This window comes from Aotus nancymaae, unplaced genomic scaffold, assembly GCF_030222135.1.
Source record: "Aotus nancymaae isolate 86718 unplaced genomic scaffold, 86718_ANA_hifiasm-v0.15.2.pri h1tg000010l, whole genome shotgun sequence".
Taxonomy (NCBI): Eukaryota; Metazoa; Chordata; class Mammalia; order Primates; family Aotidae; genus Aotus; species Aotus nancymaae.
The window spans coordinates 23,959,603-23,981,085 of record NW_026988421.1 but is presented as its reverse complement, the minus strand read 5'-3'; the positions used below and the strand labels follow the sequence as shown (position 1 = coordinate 23,981,085).

The window sequence follows — 21,483 nt, the reverse complement described above, 5'->3', positions numbered from 1 at the left end:
GTTTCTCACAATAAACATTTGATTAAATAATCCTAGGCTGGAAGAGTGAAGTGTATCACCTATACAAGCCACTTCTCTCAAACTTCTATTTTGTAGACTTGGAAAGGAAAACACAGATGCATCAAATATTGTGGTCTCAGTCACTTAGAGAACTAGTCACACAATGATAACAGATTAAAATGTCCATCTCTAGATATGAGCTGAGTTCCAATCCTTCCTTTGCTACATATAATTATGTTGAACAGCCATTTTCACATGATATTGGTCTTAAATAATTTATTTTATTATTTTTTCTTTTCTCCACATCACAAACTTTTGTTCCAAGAACTAGGTCTTAAATATTTTAATTGAACAGTTTGAAATATGTATGTATCATCTTTCTGTTTTCTCCTTCCCTAAATCCTGTTTCTATGGGCAAAAATGTGCTTTTTCTCCCAATGTGGCACTTTATGTTGAATGCTTTAACCGAATCACAGGATTTCAGAGCAGGACGTAATCTTACAGATTTTGTATTGAAGCATTTTCTAAAGTCCGCTCTGTAGGACAACAATGTTGTTAGGATTTTAACAGATTTGAAAAGGAAGAAGGAATCCTTTGGTAAAACATTGTAATGAATGGTGAATTAAAGAGTTTCCTTGCTCACTGGACATTCTAAACCTTCAACATACCAGCAAGCTGCTGCTACTCTCTAGGCAAGAAACACAATGCAGTTTCTTTCTTTTTTTCAGACATATTTGACCACAGAACCAAATTCTCAGAAAAGAGTACTAAGAACATTTTATTCTAAGTAACACATATGAGAAAATATTGTTGTGAATCTAAGCTCCTTATTTTAAAAAAAATGAGGAAAAGAGAAACTGATAAACCAGCCCAAGGTTTCGAAGCAAGTTAACGACATATCTGGGTCCCTAACCTGGGTTTCCTGCTGCAAATCAAGCAGCTTTCACATCACCTGCATCCTGATCCACATCGATCTTCCACCATGGAGACAACTAGATCCATAGTAATAATAATGTTACCTTGCCTTTATAGAGTATCTGTCCTCCAAAATGCTCAAAGCACTTTCATATGTATTCCCTCATTTATCTCACTTGAGTAGCTCAGAATGGGTTCCAAGCAAGTTAAAGGAAGGAAGACTGCCACTAAGTTTCCCTGTCTGGAGGGCCACATGCTCTTAATGGCAACGGCAATATTAAAATCTCCCCACCCGCTGTCATTCTTTACTACTATATTATTAAATATTGTTTTAGCACAGCTCAGGGTGACTACGGTCTTTCAAGAGCTGATACAATGGTAGTGGGTTATTAAAGAAAGCTGAGCATAAACCTGCCGGTTTGTCTTGACTCCTTTGGTCGGCCTGAAGCTTTGTTCATTTCCAGTTGCACCAGCCCTGACTCTGACAGAAGGCCTTGAAATAGATGCAACTTTGTCACAGATCACTCCGCCCCAAGCTGGGGCTTTTTTTGAGGGTATAACAGGACTGTAATAAAGAATGTCGTTGCCTTAAATAATAAACACCCATCTGGACCAAATCATACATTCATTTGCTGTGCTAGCCCTCATTTTTTCTGGGAACAAGCTAAATTAATCACTGCATTCTACCTTCAGACCCAGATGAGACTGAGTAATGGACCATGGTCTTCTGGGAGAACAGGAGGAAGAGCACAGATGTAAATTCAGGTTCAAAGTAAAACGTTTTCTTTCCATATTGGCTAGATGCCACCGGTGGCAACCGTCAGCAGTGATTTGTGTGATGGCTATGAACAAGCAATGCAAAGTATTTGTTTCCCAAACCTCCAGCAATGAGTCTACAAATGTTTCTGTGATTTTAAACTATGATTTCTAGGGTACCTTAAGTCTATGGAATTTTCTTCTTCTTTTTTACATTTATTTTTAATTAATTAATTAATTTTTTTAAAGACGGGATTTCACCATGTTGGTCAGGTTGGTCTTGAACTCCTGACCTCAGGTGATTCGCCCGCCTTGGCCTCTAAAGTGCTTGCATTACAGGCCTGAGCCACCACGCCCAGCCAGAAATTTTTCTCTTAATGTTCCTGACAGTATATGGAATTTTGAGGGGGGGCAGGTGATGATGCTATGTTTTAATAACAAACACTATTAATTTACCTTCAAGGTAAGAAAATATAATATAAAAGTACTACCTTGAGAGTCAGCAGACTTGAGTTCTAGCCTCAATTATGTAACAAATAGCATTTGATTTGATCAAGACTTATTCCACTTAAACGGTTTATTCTCGGCCAGGCACAGTGGCTCATGCCTGTAATCCCAGCACTTTGGGAGGCTGAGGAGGGTGGATTACGAGGTCAGGAGTTCAAGACCAGCCTCACCAATATGGTAAAACCTTGTCACTACTAAAAATACAAAAGTTATCCAGGTGTGGTGGTGCACGCCTGTAGTCCTAGCTACTTGGGAAGCTGAGGCAGGAGAATCGCTTGAACCCGGGAAACAGAGGTCGCCCAGTGAGCCAAGATTACACCACTGCACTCCAGCCTGGGCAACAGAGTGAAACTCCATCTCAAAAACAAATAGTCTATTCCCAAGAGTACGCATGAGATGAGTGCCTCAAATCGGCTGTTTCCTGAAACGGTCTCCATTCCCACATACCTCGTGAATGACAACAGCATGCCATAATTCTTTTTTCCTAAGGTGCAAATCCTGCAAGCCAACTACTTCATTTATTAGTCAATCAAAGAAACAACAATTTATTTCAGTGCTGAAGAGGAAAAAAAAAAACCCATCTCTGTTGTATTTACTGAGTTAACATGTTCATTTCTCTGACAGACCTTCCTAAGAGATTATCAAGGGCAATTTGAACAGCACTCAGTTTTCCTTTTACATAGTGATGCTATCCAATTCTTATCTAAGGCACAACTTCAGTGTTGTAAATTCTTGTCTTATTGGGGAAAAAAACACTTCAGCCAAGTCAAGAACAACAAGAACTTAAATGTATACAGACACAGACATACATACAGTTCCAGATAATTACCACAGTCATTAATCTCTCAGCAGCTGAAAATAATAACTACAAACACAGCTATCGTTCTTTGGAGTTAATAGTGCAACTCAATATGTGTTATTACCTCTAATGGGCTGAGGCTTACAGCCCACCTTTCACTATGTTAGGATCAGGGAAGGGTGGTAAGAAAGAGAATTCAGCCTGGAGAAGCCAGAACAATCTGTTACCACTGCCTCTCCCAGGAGAGAAGGCCTGCTGTGCCCTTGTGTTATGTCTAGGATATGACTTCCCAGGCAGCTATCTGGTGTTGGTTCAAGACAGCATACTACAAAGTCATGGATGAAAATATAAGAGAAAGAGAAATGGAAACTCAATTAAAAAAAAAAAGTTATGTGTGTTATTTGTGCAACCCAAAGGCTTCAAAGTTGAACTATAACTCTATTTAAACCTGCAGAGTCCCTTTTTTATAGCCACATACATCTCCCTTGCTCTAGGATTAAGGCACAATACATTTACAGTTTCTAGTCAGTTTAAATACATCACGATGACAGGAAGATGCCAAATGCACAGCTCTGAGCTCCGGAATCAGTTTGACGTCCACTAGGTGGCACTCCATATTAACGCAGTTCAGCACTTCCGGAAAGACAGCCCGGGACGTCCGCAGTGGAGGGTGTTTAACTTTTGTTTGCCACTGTTTTCCAAAGGATATGCCTTTGGGGAAGTCTAAAAAATGAACTGTGCCTTAGAACTCTACAGACAACCAGGCTCATAAATTTACAGGGAGGTGATTGGCTTAGAGGGAAAGCAAAGGCTAGTGCCACGTCACGGCATCGTCACTCAGTAAATAACTGATAATAAAACGGGACAGAAATGGATTGCAGCTGTTGCACTGATACACAACACATCCAAAAAATATTTTCTGTCTTGTTAGAAAACCAATAGATACGGCTTGAAAACCTTTACTATTGAAAAGCAAAAGCAAAAGCAAATCAATTATTAATTCATAAGAATGCTCCTATAGCAACAATGAGAGGAAGAGGAGGGGAGGGGAGGGGAGGGGAAGGTTGTAGCTGAGACTACAAGGGCAGGGGGAAGGGAATGAGGTGGGAAAGGGGGAGGGAACAAGAGGAGGGTAATAAGACTGACCAAAGACAGCAGGGCAGAGTGAACTTGTGAAACAGAGATGAGAGATGTAAAGAAGAAATGACTATGAGAGGCTAAAAGAGTCCTTGGGAAAGGGATGGAGAATGGCTTCTGTGAACAAGAGGCAAGAGTGAAATGAAGAAAGGGATTCAGGCCATACCTTGGGCAAAGCATATTTCGGAAGCTTCATCTGGGCAAACGCGTTCCTTCGGTAGGACACGTAGTAATGTGGCCGCCCTCCTGATGTCAGCTGGATCATAAAAACGAGACTGTGAGAGGAGCTACTATAACAGGCACACGTCACAGAGCAGCCACCTGAATGGAACAAAGTAGCTTCCAACACAACAAATGGCATTAATGTCTATTGCAGACAAGTGTAAAGATTGGCATTCAGTTCAAACACAACTTATAAAGAGTACGTGAGCTACTCAGAGGCCCAAACTGAACCGACTGGACAAAAACACAATTCTTAAATTTGCACTGTGGCTCAGATGCCAGAACACATTTTGAGTTTTTTTTTTTCAAATGATACTGACCTTGGGGTATACTGGCTCATTGCCATCACCAGCCCAGGTCTCTGGATCCAAGTCTATGACCCTACGAGTAGATCCCTGTGCTGTATCAGAAGGAAATGGCCCAGGACAAACAGTGGCAGATCTGGAGCCTCACATCTCTGGGCACTGACTTCCAGTGTGATGGTGTTACATTGATGATTACGGGCATATGGCACAGACAGGAATGCTGGCACATCAGACAAATTCACTCTAGGTCTCTTCTATTTTATTATTATTGTTATTATTATTTTTTAGACGAAGTTTCCCTTTTGTTTCCCAGGCTGGAGTGCAATGGTGCCATCTCAGCTCACCACAACCTCCGCCTCCCAGGTTCAAGCTATTTTACTGACTCAGCCTCCAAAGTATATGGGGAGATTACAGGCCCCTGCCACCATGCCCTACTAATTTTTTTTTTTTTTTTTTAGTAGAGACAGGGGGGTTTCACCATGTTGCCCAGGTTGGTCTTGAACTCCTGACCTCTGATGATCCACCTGCCTTGGCCTCCCGAAGTGCTGGGATTACAGGTGTAAGCCACCATATCAGGCCTATTAAAAAATTTTTTAGACGCAAGTCTCAGTCTATTGCCCAGGGCTAGAGTGCTGTGGCATAATCATGGCTCACTACACCCTTCAACTCCCAGGCTCAAGTGATCCTCCTCAGTAGCTGAGACTACAAGCAGGTGCCGCCACAGCCAGCTGTCCTCCAATCTTGTCCAAAGCATGCAGCCCAATGAATCCTGGTGGGTGTGAGAGAGGGCAGGAAGGGGTGTGATCTCCAGCCCAGCATAAGAACAACATGCAGGGCACAGTGTCAAGGGCACCACCACCCGTCTCTCTCTCTCCTTCGCAGCCACTCTCAACCCTCATAAATGCCTGGAGTTTGAATGGCAGCTGGAGTTTGCATACTCCGAATGTCAACAAATGTGAATGTTTATCACATTAGGAATGTGACTTGGAAAGTTATCATCTTCACCATCATGTGGCCAGATCACCTGTTAGGTCTAATGAAGGGTTACAGGATGTTCATGGTGGCATGGGTAGAGCTCTATGAAATTCTAAATGCAGAATTGATTTGTAAGTCATAGATGTGGATCATAAACTGTTACTAGAAACCAGAAAAGGTTCCTGGGAGCAGCACTGATACAGAAATGAATTATAGACAGAACCAATACGTGGAACTATTCAAATGTCACTTGACAACTTGATGCTGAAAATTTCAGAGTATTAATTACTAATTTCCCTGAAGAATAAAGAAATGGGGAGTGTGTGTGTGTGTGTGTGTGTGTGTGTGTGAGAGAGAGAGAGAGAGAGAGAGAGAGATCATTTGTAAAACATTTTAAAAGTACACAGGCTAGTGGGCATTTAAACAAATGCTTCCTCAAAGCATGTAATTAAATATTCTAAATCACAATTTCTTGTCCAAATGAATATAATACTGTCTAGAATGGGTCTCAATTATAGTGAAATTTTAAATATTTATATATATGTATAAGCTATTTAGCAATTGTCCCTTTGTCATTTTTAACATGGAAGGCAGTAACTGAATTTTCTAACACATTGCCCTAACAGGCTTAAATTTGCCTTGAATGCTGAAAAGCAGCATATTTGCTTCTTTTCTCTACTAACAACTCAGAAAACTTCAGTTTCTCACACTGTTCCCCACTCTCTCGGGGTGAAAACCTGGCTGAATACATATGCTCTGAAGTGTCTTTATTCCAATCACAGTTGGTGCATGACCATAAAAGCTGATTACTCTCCCCCTGGCCTCTGCCTCCCACTATCTCCAGCCACCCCACAGCTTCCCTTCCCATTCCTGCTTCTCCACTTTTAAGGTGGGTATTGGGGAAGGGGCTGATTGGCTGACCCCTCCCGACATAGAAAGAGGCTGACATAGTTGTTCAGTCCCTTTGATAACTGGGAGCTTCTTTGGAATACAGGTGTGGGGGACAGATGGAACTGCGCATCATCCTAGAGACAATCTCACTACGCTATGCGGTGCCTTCATGACCCCATGTTGATAAGATCCTCCGGACACAGCCCAAAGAAACTACTTACTATTCTACTAGTATAGAAGATTCCACACTCAGTAATTATCCTTTTGTTGAAAAGACAGTGATTTTCCCCTCTCTCCCTCCCTCCTTCCCTCCCTCCCTTCCTCTCTTAATGGAGTGTAAAGCAGGCAAAAGGGACTGCAGTAGGGACGGAGGCAAGGAAAAGAAATGTTTTTGAGACATTCAACAGAAGTGGATCTTTCATACCTGAACAAACACATAATCATCCTGAACAATCAAAGAGTCTGGGTCAATGTAGCCTGGAAAAGGTTTATTTCTGTTGGCCTCTGTACAGTTCTGCATTCGGCAAGTTAGATAATGTGAATCTGAAAAAAATATATACGGGGTTGAGGGGGACAGACAGTCAGATCTTTGAGTCAGAATAGACATTTGTTATTTCCCTTACCATTTCCAATTCTTTAAACAAGCCTCACAATCTTTGTTAAATACGTTATTGTCACTGTTATTGTTATTTAAAATATTACCATTATATTTATTAGTTACTTGCTCTCAATACCACCTACGTCGTCTTCTGGTGCTTCCATCGAGTCTTGATATCCTGGAATACTACATTCTTGCTAACTATTTTTTTCCCTCCCAAACCCAAGTGAAAATATTTTCAAAAACTGGCAATAATACTTGCGATTTCATAGTCAATTGTTTCACATTAGTAGGTTTCACCTTCGCACTTTGATCTTTGACAAACAGGAAAACACACATACATCTGATCATTCATCATCTAATTATAAAATGATGTTGTTATAAGTAATAAGAGTCTAGGTTAAGATAAGGGTTTCTCTTCCACAATTCATCAGAAGTAAAACAGAATTGGGAGGAGTTCCTTGAGCCAAGACTTTGCTTTAATTTTACAGTTGAGTCAACTGAGACCCTGGATTTCACCTGATGATAAACACAATATTAGAAAGGACAACTCTTACATCAGTTTGGTCTCTATTGCTGGAAATGTATTTTATCAGAGAGGCTATTCCTGTGTTTTGACAATACTATCCTGGCCTCTATCTAATCAGATTATCTTATTCCCTTACTTAAAGCTCCTTTTGACTAGGCACAGTGGCTCACACACATAATCCCAGAACTTTGGGAGGCCGAGGCGGGCAGGTCACGAGGTCAGGAGATTGGGACCATCCTGGCTAACATGGTGAAACCCCAACTCTACTATAAATACAAAAAGTAGCTGGGCATAGTAGTGGCACATGCCTGTAGTCCCAGCTACTTGGAAGGCTGAGAGAGGAGAATCGCTTCAACCTGGGAGACGGAGGTTGCAGTGAGTCGAGATCGAGCCACTGTACTCCAGCCTGAGCAACGGAGCAAGATTCCATCTCAAAAAACAAAACAAAACAAAAACACTCTTTTTGACTCATTGCATTTAGAATAAATTCAAACTCTCCACCACCCACCACACCAACCCTCCAACTTCCCCTACTTCCCACCATGCTAATCTTTTCTACTCTCTCTGTGATTCTTCTAATCCACCCTACTTTATGTTCAGGAAGTTGGCCAAACTTTCTACCACTTTAAAGACTCTTCATTTGTATTCCCTCCGCCTAAAATGCTTCTCCCCAGGCTGTTCCCAAAGCAGGTTCTAGATTTCAGCTACCTCACTGTTACATCAGAGGATCTTCCATGATTATTCTTTATCACATACCATCCTATTAGTTCTCTCTATGGAATTTATCACAATACAAAACTACCTTGTTCATTATTTCTTTCTTGCTGAGCCCTGCTCCCATTACAATGTAATCTCCATTGAGACAAATGCCTTTCTTGTTGTTGCTGTTACTCACTGTCGTGAACTCCAGATCCTAACACTGTTCCTGGCACATAGCAGGCAATAAATGAATATTTGTTGGAACGTGCCACTTATTGAAATATATCCTTTTGAGTATAAAAAAGTTATTTTACTTGTTTCTGATGCTTAATGAGTAGGTGGGTTTGATTTTTCAGATATCAGAGATTTATGCAGAAATCCACTTTTACAAATGAAAATGTAATAGATTATTTACAGGAAATGGAAGTGGGCAATAGTATGTCGGGATAGCTAAGCTAGATACAAGGATTCACTAAAGACTTCTCTTAAGAATACCAGGAAGGCAGAATTGTCCAGGACCACCTTTACTTAAGGAACTTGTGTGCACCTGTATTCTGCAAAGAGTGCCACTAGGGGGTGGCATGCACTCTTGCTCCCTCTGACCAATGACCAATGGTTGCTGATAAACTCTCAGGAGATAATGGTAGAGACCCTTGCATACCATCTTCCTTCACCCGGCTGCCATTTCCAAAGACGGGAATAGCTCTCAAGTGCTTTAACCTGTCTAGTCCTAGTGAAACCACCTCCAAAATTAAAGAAAAGTCCTTTGTTCTTCCTTCCTCATCTCCTTTTTCAGGCATCCCTGTAATTTCATTTTAGAGCAGAACACAGGATCTTTTTCCTTAAAGACAGTTTCTGGGACTCATCCCTTTCCAGAACAATCCTCCCACTGGCACACAAAATCTTTACCTCACAATTTTACACTCCACCAGAAAGTTTTACAGATTTTAAGTGACTTCTGTTTTCCAAAATGTAGCTTGGGGGTCACAGAAACAATGGAGATTTGTGACAATAAGAACTAGGCTTGAATTCTGATACGGTTATTTATTAGCTGTGTAGTTCATAGGAAATCCTTTCATCTTCCTGAGTCTTGCTGTTATTGCAATACCAGGGGTTCTGTCTTGGTTCCTCTGCTCATCATACAAAAAGCCAATCACTGAGACAACAGGTATTGCTAAGGAAGAAGACTTTAATCAGGTGCCATAGCTGAGGAAATGGGAGATCAGTCTCAAATCCATATCCCTGACCAATTAAAATTAGGAGTTTATGTAGCAGGGAAGAAATGTAGCCATGTGTGGGAAAATAAGAATTAGAGAGGTGTAAGGAAGAAGAGCTGGTCAGCAGGAAGCAAGCTGTCAGTTAGGCAATCAGAATGGGTGAGAGGTCTAGTGTCTCACTGTCTAGATGCAATGATCTGGTAAGCTTCAGTTCCTCGATGCTATCTGGGAGGCCTGATAGTTGGTTTCCTGAGAAAAGAACTCAGATAAGAACTTGGATAAAACAAATGTAACTTTCTCAAGTTTTAAGACTGGGAGGATCAATTTCTGTGTTTATTCAAAAGAAAGTATAAACATCATGTTCTATGGGACAGTTGGGCCAGTTTAGCTGCCTCCTTCGTCTATTAAAGGAGAATGTCAATATCAACTATCTTGTACTTTAGCTGTAAGAATTAAAATAACATATATACTAAATGTTTTGAAACTGAAACTCATACAAATGTTGTTATGATTAAGAATAATATTTCTGTTTTCTGTTTTGCTACCTTTTATAATGATGTTTTGGGAATACACTAGTCCTTAGAAAGATTAGTTAAGCCAAATTTAAATATTCCAGTTACATTTCTGACTCAGGTACTCTTGGCAAGCTGCTGAACACCCATTCTTCTCTGCCTTATTGCTGAAAAGGCAATTCTGGATCTGTCAGATCATCTTTTCTCCATGTGACTCAGAAGTTCCCATATACAAAGATGGATATTGTCGGTCTAAACCCACTCAAGCCTTCCTTCTCTATTTAACATTAGTTGTTTTAGAAGAGAGCATTTAAACCCAATACTGGTACATGAGAAGTGAGGGGAGAGCTTTTAAGAGGCATCTGAGAGATATCAGAAGATAGAGCAGAAGGTCTCCTTCCTCTGTAAACACTGTATCTTAATGTGAATGGCTTTAGGCTTCTGGTTACCCAAAGAAGCCAATCTTACAGTCAAGCTTATATAATGAGTATGACAACCAGATGGAAAGTACCCATTCCCTAATGACAACATTGAGCTGTTGATGGTACTGAACCTAAAGCTGCCCAACCTCTGTGCTTCTTGTTATGTGAGATAATGAACAAAAACAAGGGTTAAACACACTGGGAATTTGATTAGGAGGTCTTGAGCTTCAAATTACAAATACAATTTCCAACTAGAATTTCTAAGACCAACACCTAACGAGGACTTGAGGCATACACATTTCTTATTTTATTTGTATTAGTGTCTGATGGCTCTTTTCTTTTCCTTAAGACCTAAATCTCCTCTTCAAAGGTCCCTGTACAAACATAAGATGGAAAATATTAACACACCCTTTTCATGTTTCTAACTCATCTATACGGAAATTATTAATCTAAGGGATTTAAGGAGAAAATGAAGATAGAATCTAACATTTGTTGAGCATCTGTGAGCTGGGCAGTCTGAAGCATGTTCATATAGATCTAGTACATTTAATCTTCACAACACTACAGAGTATACCAACTGATTTTGTAGATAAAGAGAACGAAGCTAAAATAAATAGTGATTTGTAGAAAGGCAGTATGTGGTTGCAACAGGGTTAGCCTGACTCCAACTTTGGTTTATTTCTGCTATACTATATTGCATGAAAAATCCCAGTGAGTTTAGGGTTAACTTTTGTTAAGTATATTTTGGCTTCTATCTAAGAATCAAGCAGATACCCCTAGATACAAAACAAGACCACCTTAATATTTTTGTGTGGTAATTTGCCAAAATGAATCAAGATACTTAAAAATGCAGGACCAGTCTGACCAACATAGTGAAACCCCATCTCTAATAAAAACACAAAATTAGCCAGGCATGGTGGCATGTGCCACTAATCCCAGCTACTTGGGAGGCTGAGGCAGGAGAATCACTTGAACTCAAGAGGTTTCAGTGAGCTGGGATTGCAGCACTGCACTCCAGCCTGGCAACAAGAGCAAAACCCCATCTCAAAAAAAAAAAAAAATGATATCCTTTGACCTAGAATTTATTTCTGAGAATTCTAAGGAAAAAATCTAAGATCAATGCAAATATTTTAATGTTAAAATTTAAAAACTTGGATATTTATCAGTGTTATTTATAATAAAAAAATTTTGGAAAAAATGAAATGGCCAACAATAGAAAAAGAACTTAATAAACTATGGAACATTTAGAGTTTGCTATTAAGATCCTGCTTTTGTGAGGAAATGCTTAATATATTTTATATTATAGAAGTAGGTTACCAATTAGTAATATTACACCAATGTTAATTTCCTAGCTTTGAAAAATATGCCATGGTTACACAAAATGTTAACATTAGAGGAAGCTGGGTATAGAGTACATGTATTCTGTACTATCTTGGGTAACTTTTCTGTGTGTGTAAAATTATTCCAAAATAAAAGTTTTTAAAAAGTAGGTTACCGAAATATGTGTATTATGGACCCAAGTTTTTCTGCAAGTTGTATATATAGATATCTATAAATATATGTTTGCACAGGAAAAATGAATAAAAGATACATATGAGATGTCAACAACAGCGGAAAGGCACTAATGTGAAAGAGCTGGACAATCTGTAATAACAAATCCCTAGTCCAGCCCCTCACAGCTGGGCAAGTAGGGGAGGAGGTAGTCACGGTGGGCTTGTGAGATCAACATTCTCTAATTTCTCTGCTTGTTCTTTTGCTACTTCCCATGCTGCATATTGCTGTTGAGCTGTGCAATAAGCCTATCTTTGGTCTGAGAATTACCAAGTATAAAAGTAGGTGACACGAGAAAAGCCTGGGAAGAGGTCTTCAAACCACATTTTGCTCAGAGTGGCTCAAAGTGAAATTTGCAAGCTGAAGAGGAAATGATCCATTCTGAACAGTCTGCCCCTGGTATAGTGTTCCTGGTTTGTTCCCTTTCTCCCCCCAATAGAAACAGAAAGAAATTGGCTGTACTTCATAATGAGGGACCAATCACTCTTATTCCCCTTGGGGCTTGCTGTAATAGCATTAAGTATGATGAACTCTTTCCATATTCAATTCTGGTGAGTGTATGATGTGATTCCATAGGAAGTATCTTGTAATTTGGCATTAATTAATGTCAATTAATGCATGCAACTGCTAGACATTAGAATTAATTTCATTACTTCTCCTACACAGATGTTTTCCTTGCCATAGGTAATTAGGACACTGTGCTGTTCTTTTCAAGCATCTTCACTCTCTGCAACAGCTGCTGCTTAGAGTAATGCAATCCCCAACCACCCAAATCCTGTGCTGATCTAGGGAGTGGAAGCTCTTTTAAAAAGCTAAGCTTTGAACAGAGGATCAGAGGTTTAAATGCAGGCTCAAGGCCTGCTAGCTTGGTAAACCAAAGTAAATCACTCCATGTCTCCAAACTCTGATCTAGAAAATGGGAATAAACAATATCCATCTTGCCAGAAGTTATGACATTTGATGACATTAGTCCTGAAATGTATTGAGTCAAGTGCCTGGTTAGGCTGTGCTCACATAATGGTAGCTATAGCTGGTATTTAAGTTCTCTCTCTTTAATCACCAATACTGCTCACTGTGTGTCAAGCTAACCATCTATAAAGTACTAAGGACATTTCTACCCGAAGCAGCAGCGGCTCCCTCCCTCCCTTCCTTTCTTCCCTCTTTATATTTTAGGCAAAGTCTCATTGGGTCACCCAGGCTGGAGTACAGTGGCAGTGATCTCGGCTCACTGCAACCTCCGCCTCCCAGGTTCAAGCGATTCTCCTGCCTCAGCCTCCTGAGTAGCTGGCATTACAGGAGCGTGCCACCACACCTGGCTAATTTTTGTATTTTTAGTAGAGATGGGGTTTCATCATGTTGGCCAGGTTGCTCTCGAACTCCTGACCTCAGGTAATCCACCCACCCCAGCCTCCCAAAGTGCTGGGATTACAGGCATGAGCCACCACACCTGGCCACTTCTTTCTTTTTATATTCAATTTTTGTTTGGGTTAAAGATTTTGTTTAAAAGTAAGTTTTTAAAAACACCATGAAAAAATATTCTCCTTGTACAATAATTAATACAAATACAAATATTCTGCATAGGCAGCACAGGGTGTGGTAGTGGTCAGCAGACAGCACTGCAAAATAAGTAGGTCCACAAGGAGAATGTGGAAGTCGTCTTTGCACCCAACACACAGGGCCAGTCAGCGGGCATTCCATCTTCCTGTTGGAGTGATGTTCTAGGTCCTAGCTCCATCTCCAACATGGCAGGTGACTCTGAGAAGGTCATTTACCATGCTTGGTTTTAGATTATTTCCTTACATAATGAGAGTTATTAGAGTTGTAGAAACAAAAAGGATGTTAAAAATCAGACTGTGACTTTAAGATCCAACAGATCTTTACCATAAATTATCCACTGAAACCTGTTTCCTTCCCACTGCTGTCAAAACAGAACAAAGCTCTGTGATGTTGCTGGCAAGTCCCTGTCTTGAGGGCTTCTGCTATTTCTAAATAGCGTGCTTATTCCTGGCTGACACCCTATGTTCATTCAGAGAGTTCTGCTGATTTGAGTTGCCTTTTCCTTTCCTGTTACTCAGTCCAAATACTTCCTGGACCTTCTTCTGTGGAGTTTTTCCTGGGGCTCAGACAAACCTTTCTTTCGCCAGAATGTCTTCACTGATAACAGCAGCAGCAGCATTAACCTCCAAAATAACCAGAGCAACCTTTCCTCAGGGTCAGGAACTGTGCTAAGTGGATCACATGCTTTTTCTCTCTTAAACTTTGTTAAAAAATCAGGCCGGGTGCAGTGGTTTACGCTTGTAATCCCTACATTTTGGGAGGCCAAGGTGGGTGGATCACTTGAGGTCAGGAGTTCGAGAACAGCCTGACCAACAGAGCAAAAAAATATATGACAGATCTCTGGGATTCAATCCTTCCATTCTGTCATTCAACAAGTATTTATTTAGCACGAAATACTTTAATTTGCCCTAATATTGTAGAAGTTTAAGCAAAGCTAGAAACTAGGCAGGCAAGCATAAGCACTTTAAAACTCACCTATTCCCATTGTGTTTAAATCAACAATTTAAGCAATTTGTTTAAAAGCAGAACAGATTTTGAAGCCCATACAAGCACACATAACTTATCCTTTTGTTCTTTCTATTGCTCTGTTGTTTTGAAAGTTTTATATTAAATGTTCTCAACACATACACATACACACAAACATGTACACGTGTCAATGGACTGCTGTTCATATACACTTAATTCCTATCAGGATTCTAGTGCCCTCTGCCACATGTACCAGCTAGAAATTGAGAATGCCAAAAGTGAGAGTCTAGTCTTGGCTTCAGAAAGTCTACACAGAGGACAAGACACTTCTGTGAAAATTATACACTTACATGAAATGTTCTAGCTCGGCATGATGAGTTTGTGACTTAGCACTGCTTTCTGCTATGACATTTCTTGATTTGGGACCAGTGTAACTGACTAAATTTCGTATTTTATTGTTGGCCTTTTGGCATTCAGGAGGCCATGACTACTACAGGGAAAATTCTGGGATAATAAAATTTTGCCAAGCATGAAACTAAAAACTGGGAACATGGCAGAGAAAACAAAAGCATATTACTACGTGGGTCCAAAAAGTAACTGTGGTAATTGCCAAAAACTGTAATTACTTTTGCACCAACCTAATAATATAAATACAGAAAGGTCACTGTCCAATTACAATGAAGCAGGGTGAGTGTATTCTAGGAGAAGTGGAAGTGCTATGGGCTGCTGGTGAGAGACACAGCCAACCCTCATACCTCTGCACAGATGTTTTACTCTGTGCTGGAAACTTTTCTTGTGACACTGAATTTATTTTACTTTGCATCACACAGAGCTGTGGACTTGTTATTCCCCCATGGCCTATATAGTTTTCTTGAGGACAGAGACTAGTTTACTATTCAGTCTATGTTATAGAGGGAATTACTTTTGTCAGGGATGGGGACATTATGGAAAAGCTAAGGAAAGCCTACAGGCTGCCTGGAATGGTGACGAGGATAACTCATTATTCCAGAAAGAAGGAGCACTGGGCAGGAGCACAGAGGCATGAGAGAATGTGAGATATGTTTGGGGAACACAGGCTGTGTGTTTTGCGAGAAAGTCCTCCTAGAAACCCACACTAACACCTAGTTTAGTTGGGTAAAGACAGAAAATTATCCACAACGTCACACTCAATCATGGAGAACTGAGAAGCATATCACATAACTTTGCAAGTTAAGTTTACAAAGACAGTAGGGAGCAGTGGGAGAGTTAAAGAGAGACAGAGACAGATAGAGAAGGATAAAAAGAAAAAATAAAACAGGAAAGAAAGTGGAAAGGGCAGAGAAAGAAATGAAACCATTTAGCTCATGGAGGAGAAAGCATACAGTTTCCAGTTTCTTCTCCAAGTGTTTTATTTTTATTTTTTGAAGGAATAGTGAGGGAAGAGGGTGTGCAAATTTACTTAGATGTGTCTACATTCTATAAGATTAATTTCAGAACAGAGAGACACTGCCTCTAAGACATGTGCTACATTCAATGAACAATTTCTTAATTATTTTTATCACCCTCCATACCAGGTATCATACTTGAAACATAGGAGGTGCTCAACAAAGAACAGTATGCAAAAGTCCTCATCTCAGATAGTGGAATAAAGACAAATGACACATCTGCCTGCCCCTCCCTCTAATCCAGCCACCTGGCCTTCTGTTATGCCTCAGCCATGCCAAGCATGCTCATATCCCATAGCCTCTGCATGTACTCTTCCATCTGTCTGGAATGCTCTTCCACCAGACAGACACACAGCTCTCTCCCATACTTCCATATAGACTTGGCTTAAGTACCAAATGCCACCTTATCTGAGACTTCTTCCTGATGGCTCTCTTTCTCTCAACACTCTCTATTCTCCCTACTCTGTTTTTCTCATACATTTGTAGATCCACTTCTCATGCAAGTGCATTGTGCATTTTTTATAACATTTTCCCTAACTGGAAAGAGCAGAGCAGAGCAGAGCCTGTAGTTCAATTCTGAATCATCCCTCATCCATGCCTAGAAGAGCGTCTGATGTGGCGTAGATGCCCAACAATATTTTTTGAATGAATGAATAACAGGTCCAGAGTGAAACAGACCTGGCTTTAAATCCTAACTCTGAAACAATGGAAAAAAACACTTAATCTTTGTAAGCCCCATTTCCCCATCATTAACATGAGGAAAATAAGCGTAGTGTCTACCTCCAAGGGTTGTTATAAGTAGGGCAGCTGAAAAGTACCTAGTGTGCTCACAGGAGATAAATAATAGGAATATAATGCATGATCCTAGCATCACTGTTGCTTGAGAATTTAGAGGAAAAAGGAAGAAAATAGATGAATAAACGCCAAGGTCTTTATGATGCTACTTTTTTAAAAAAAGCAAGAATCAGAAACATTAGAAATTTTTAAACACTTGGGGATTGCCACATCTGCATGTTGTATGGCTTGCTACTATGGTATTCGGAGGGATCCCAAGGACCAAATAGACGCCTAGATCTTTGTCCTAAAGTTAAGGGCTGTGAGTGAGCAGCTTTTTGTGCACCTATGTTCTCTCATCCTCAGCATGAAAGATAAGGGCACAAACCTTCTTGCAGGTGGGTGGGCAACTGGGAAGCAGAGGAAGTGGCCTATAATGGCTACAAAGAACCCAATCTGAAAGCTGCCCAGCTGAGCCTGTTGTCGTACTGTCACTATCAGGCTTTTCAATGCTGTGCTAGGAGGCCTGTGTTATCTTATTTCATGCTTTTCTAGTTGGTTGTTAGGGTTGTCTTCAGGCTACTAAATCACAGAGGCCACGTGGATATCACTAGTCATTGAAATCAAGAGCCTTTTGCAATATGAAACACGGGGTCAGAATAACACTGCCAGAAAAAAAAAGCAAAGTACTAGATTCTGGCTGTACTAGCTAAACCTTGATGCTTCTTTATTTGGGAATAGAAGAGAGGTAAGAATGTATGCATTTTCTCAGCATGTTGGGAAGTGGTGAGGATCTATCAGAATCTGAAGCTGACTAGAAATGGAAACTTCTAACCTCTTCCAAGCTCCATCTTGGAAGCTATTAATAACTTGCTGAAAAAGGAAGATACATGAAGACTATGAAATGCAGGGTCTAATAATGGCAACTGTTGGGCTAATGTCGGGACTTTGGCTGAAGTGGGGGCACCAATTTGATATTTTTGAAAGTGTATATCAATGCCAAAGTTTTCATCTTCTCTATTCAAAAGATTTGACTTTTTGAAGTTCACTGAAGAAGAAACAAAGGTAGAAAAGAAAAATTCTCAATCTTACTCCTAAATAAATACAGACTAAAACAATAAGGATATGCCTTCTTAAAATTTGCTCTCAGATGGGTTATATTTGAAGTCTTTGATAATGTCCAGGGTTGCTGAGGGCTTGCAAACACAGACATTCTCATACTGAGAGACTATTCACTGTTGTAAATATTTCAGGAGGCAATTTGACAATGTCTACAAAAATTGGAAATGTATAAACTCTCTGACCCAGGAATTTTCCCTCATGAAATTCTCTTTCAGTAGCATTTGTTGCTTACACAAGATTAAATGCTTACTAGCCAAATAAATAATATGTTTGTATGTGCATATATTTGCATTGTTTGAAATAGCCAGAGATATCTATATCTATAAAGGTCTCTATAATTTAGTAACTACTAAATTAAATTACTAAATTTAGTAATTACTAAATTATAGCTGACTTTATAATGGGGCTCTATATATCAATTAACCATGAAGTTGCTAAATTTATATGTGCTAATATGGACAGATTTTTAACTTGCTTTTATATTCACAAACACTAAATTTGGCACAATTTTTCAACAAGTTTATTTGTGTGAGTATACATGTCTGTGTACATATACATATTCATCTGTATAAGCCTAAACAATTTCTAGAGAAATACAGATATAACATATACAAATTATATGTGTATATATCTATATATACATATACATATATATGTGTGTGTGTATATATATAACTTCTTACCTTTTCATTGTTATCACTGCTATTTTTGTTGATATAAAAGTAAATCTGCTTTCACAACGAAAACTCCAAAATACTCTGTAGCTGAGATACTGAAGACTTTGAGAACCGAAGTCTCTATTACCTCCCTAAAGCATTTCAGCAGTGCTTACCTTATGCAGATTTTGACATACTCACTGTTCAATACGGAAACTAGGTTGTAAAGCTGGAGGATAGGAAGTAGAAAACAAGATTTCCAGTTCTCACCCAAGACCAGAATTAGTGGGATGCATAGTTACATAAAGCTGTGAGTTTCTTTTATTTTATTTCAGCCTGTTAAAATGCTAGTTTGGGGTTCATTTCACAGAGTTTTGGGGCAGTCATTTTCACAGATGGTTAAAGGGCCAAGGTTTGTTGCTCCCCAGGGAATGAGATTAGTCCTTGGGAAAGTTGTTATGAGGTTACTCACTCATGCAAATAAACACTGAGACCAGTAATTGTCTCCCCTGTCCCCTGTCCCTGCTGGCACAAATCACCACCAGTACAGAAACATTCAGGTTACAGGTTGGGCCTTTTATTTTGGAAGTAAAAGGAAGACGGCATAATGGCCAAAGATGGTATTGCAGGTTCTCTAACAGATGACCATAATACACAACTATACACCCATGTGTAATTGTCTTGTGAAAAATTTTGATAAAAGCTGTTATTTTCCTCCAAAATCAAATATGCATAAAACGTGGCACCCAATTTCAGAGAGTTATTAAGTCCCTTGCACTCATCTGTTAGTGCTACAGGACTCCACTGACCCAGTGGTTAAAGATCCTTCTTTCAGTAGGTATACCTAAACAGTGACACACCAATATATTTATTAATTCAACAAATGTTAAACATTTCATCTGGGGGTGGTGGCTCATGCCTATAATCCCAGCACTTTGGGAGGTCAAGGCAGGAAGATCACTTGAGCCCAGGAGTTTAAGACCAGCCTGGGCAACATGGTGAGACCTCATCACTACTAAAAAAATAAAATAAAAATAAATGTTTTGGGCTCTGAGCTATCTTTTGGACATAGAACAGAGATTAAATAAGATACAACTAGCCAGGCGTGGTGGCACATGTCTGTAACTCCAGCTACTCAGGAGGCTGAGGCAGGAGAATCACTTGAACCCAGGAGGCGGAGGTTGGGGTAAGCTGAGATCGTGCCATCGCACTCCAGCCTGGGCAACAAGAGTGAAACTTCGTCTCAAAAAAAAAAAGATACAACTTTTCACACAGCTTTCAATCCAACAGTTTGGTCAACATTTTCTCTTTAACTATATGAATTACACACACATATACACAAATGCACCTATGTTAGGCAAATCAATAGAATACAAGTTTCCTTTTTGGTGTTTTAATGTACTGGGCTCCAACCATGCACACATATACCCACACACACACACAAATGAATACTTAATAAAATATTTGCTTCCTGAATGAGGACCTGTCAATTTGTCATCTTTGAACTCAGAGGCCAATAATAAATGTCACATCCAATAAATATGTTCAAAAATGTCCAATAATACATCCTCCATGATTGATTGTAATTGAGCGTACTCTTTTTATTGCACCTCCCAAGGCAAAAAGCAATACAAGAAGGAATAACATCCTTGTCACAGATGTAAACTATAAGATATCCACATATTAGAGGATATTTGGTAAGAAACATCAGTGCCAATCATAGACTCTCACAGAACAAAAGCTTTCTACAGGATCTAAGATAAAGTACTAGTTTATATAAATAAGCACACATTCCTACACAGACACTTGTCATTTGGGGGGCAAAGGTTCAGAATCTGTGCCAAGGACCCTATCGGCAACCTGAGAAAGCCTGTGGACCCATTTATCAGATTGTTTTTAATGCATAAAATAAATTAACCAGAACAAAAAAAAAACACCCTAATTCAATTATATTTAAAGTTATTAAAATATTAAAAATAAATATATAATACCCTTATAGGTACTTTTAAAATTAATATATTACATAATAAGATCTATTGGCAGGTCTGATAACTACTATAATTTTGAGGAAAGAATTTGCATAAATAATATTTTCTGATATAATGACTATATTATGATAAAACATTTGTGATTTCTATTGTGACAAAGTCACTTATATTGTTAATACTACTCCAGTTTATTTCTAACCCTTATAATTGAAAGTAATCTTATAAGTTACAAGGTTTGTAAAAACAAAGATATAATTTTTTGTCTCCTGTAAAAAAACGAAAGCTTTCCAGAGCTCACCTCCCCTCACATATAGGGACTTCAATGGAAACAGAAATTAAGTGTAACATGTAATCTACGGACATCTGAAATGAGATCAAGACTAAATTTTGAATAAGAAACCCACGGAAGGATTCACAACAAATTCCATGGGGAAGAGCCCAACTGGCAAGTGTGTTAAATGTCTCAGTGCCTTGACTACAAAATATGTCAACACACTAAAATCAGAAAATAATTATTTTCCAAAGTCAAAAACATGATGGCCGGGTGCGGTGGCACACACCTGTAATCCCAGCACTTTAGGAGGCCGAGGTGGGTGGGTCACTTGAGGTCAGGAGTTTGAGAGTGGGTCACTTGAGGTCAGGAGTTTGAGATCAGTTTGACCAACATAGTGAAACGCCATCTCTACCAAAAATACAAAAATTAGCCGGACATGGTGGGAGATATCTGTAATCCTAGCTACTGGGGAGGCTGAGGCAGGAGAATTGCTTGAACCCGGGAGACAGAGCTTGCAGTGAGCTGAGATCGCACCACCACACTCCAGGCTGGGCAACAGAGTGAGACTTTATCTCAAAATACAAAACAAAACAAAACAAAAATTATATTATTCTAGAGTATATCTGGTATATACTGTACAAGGTGTACAACCTAGAATAAAAACAATGGGCTCATATATGTAAACAA

The 21,483-nt window shown here is 39.5% G+C and overlaps 1 protein-coding gene across 5 annotated transcripts in view; it reads right to left on the bottom strand.

Moving 5' to 3' along the window:
- Positions 1–21,483, bottom strand: part of SORCS1 (sortilin related VPS10 domain containing receptor 1) — a 591,753-nt gene that overhangs the window by 135,930 nt on the left and 434,340 nt on the right. For all 5 annotated transcript variants that reach the window (XM_012450170.3, XM_012450169.3, XM_012450171.3 and 2 more), the window contains exons 7-8: positions 6,932–7,050; positions 4,281–4,370 (exon numbers count right to left, since the gene is read on the bottom strand). In XM_012450170.3, coding sequence (XP_012305593.2) covers positions 4,281–4,370; positions 6,932–7,050 — 209 coding nt within the window. The remainder of the gene's footprint in view (positions 1–4,280; positions 4,371–6,931; positions 7,051–21,483) is intronic.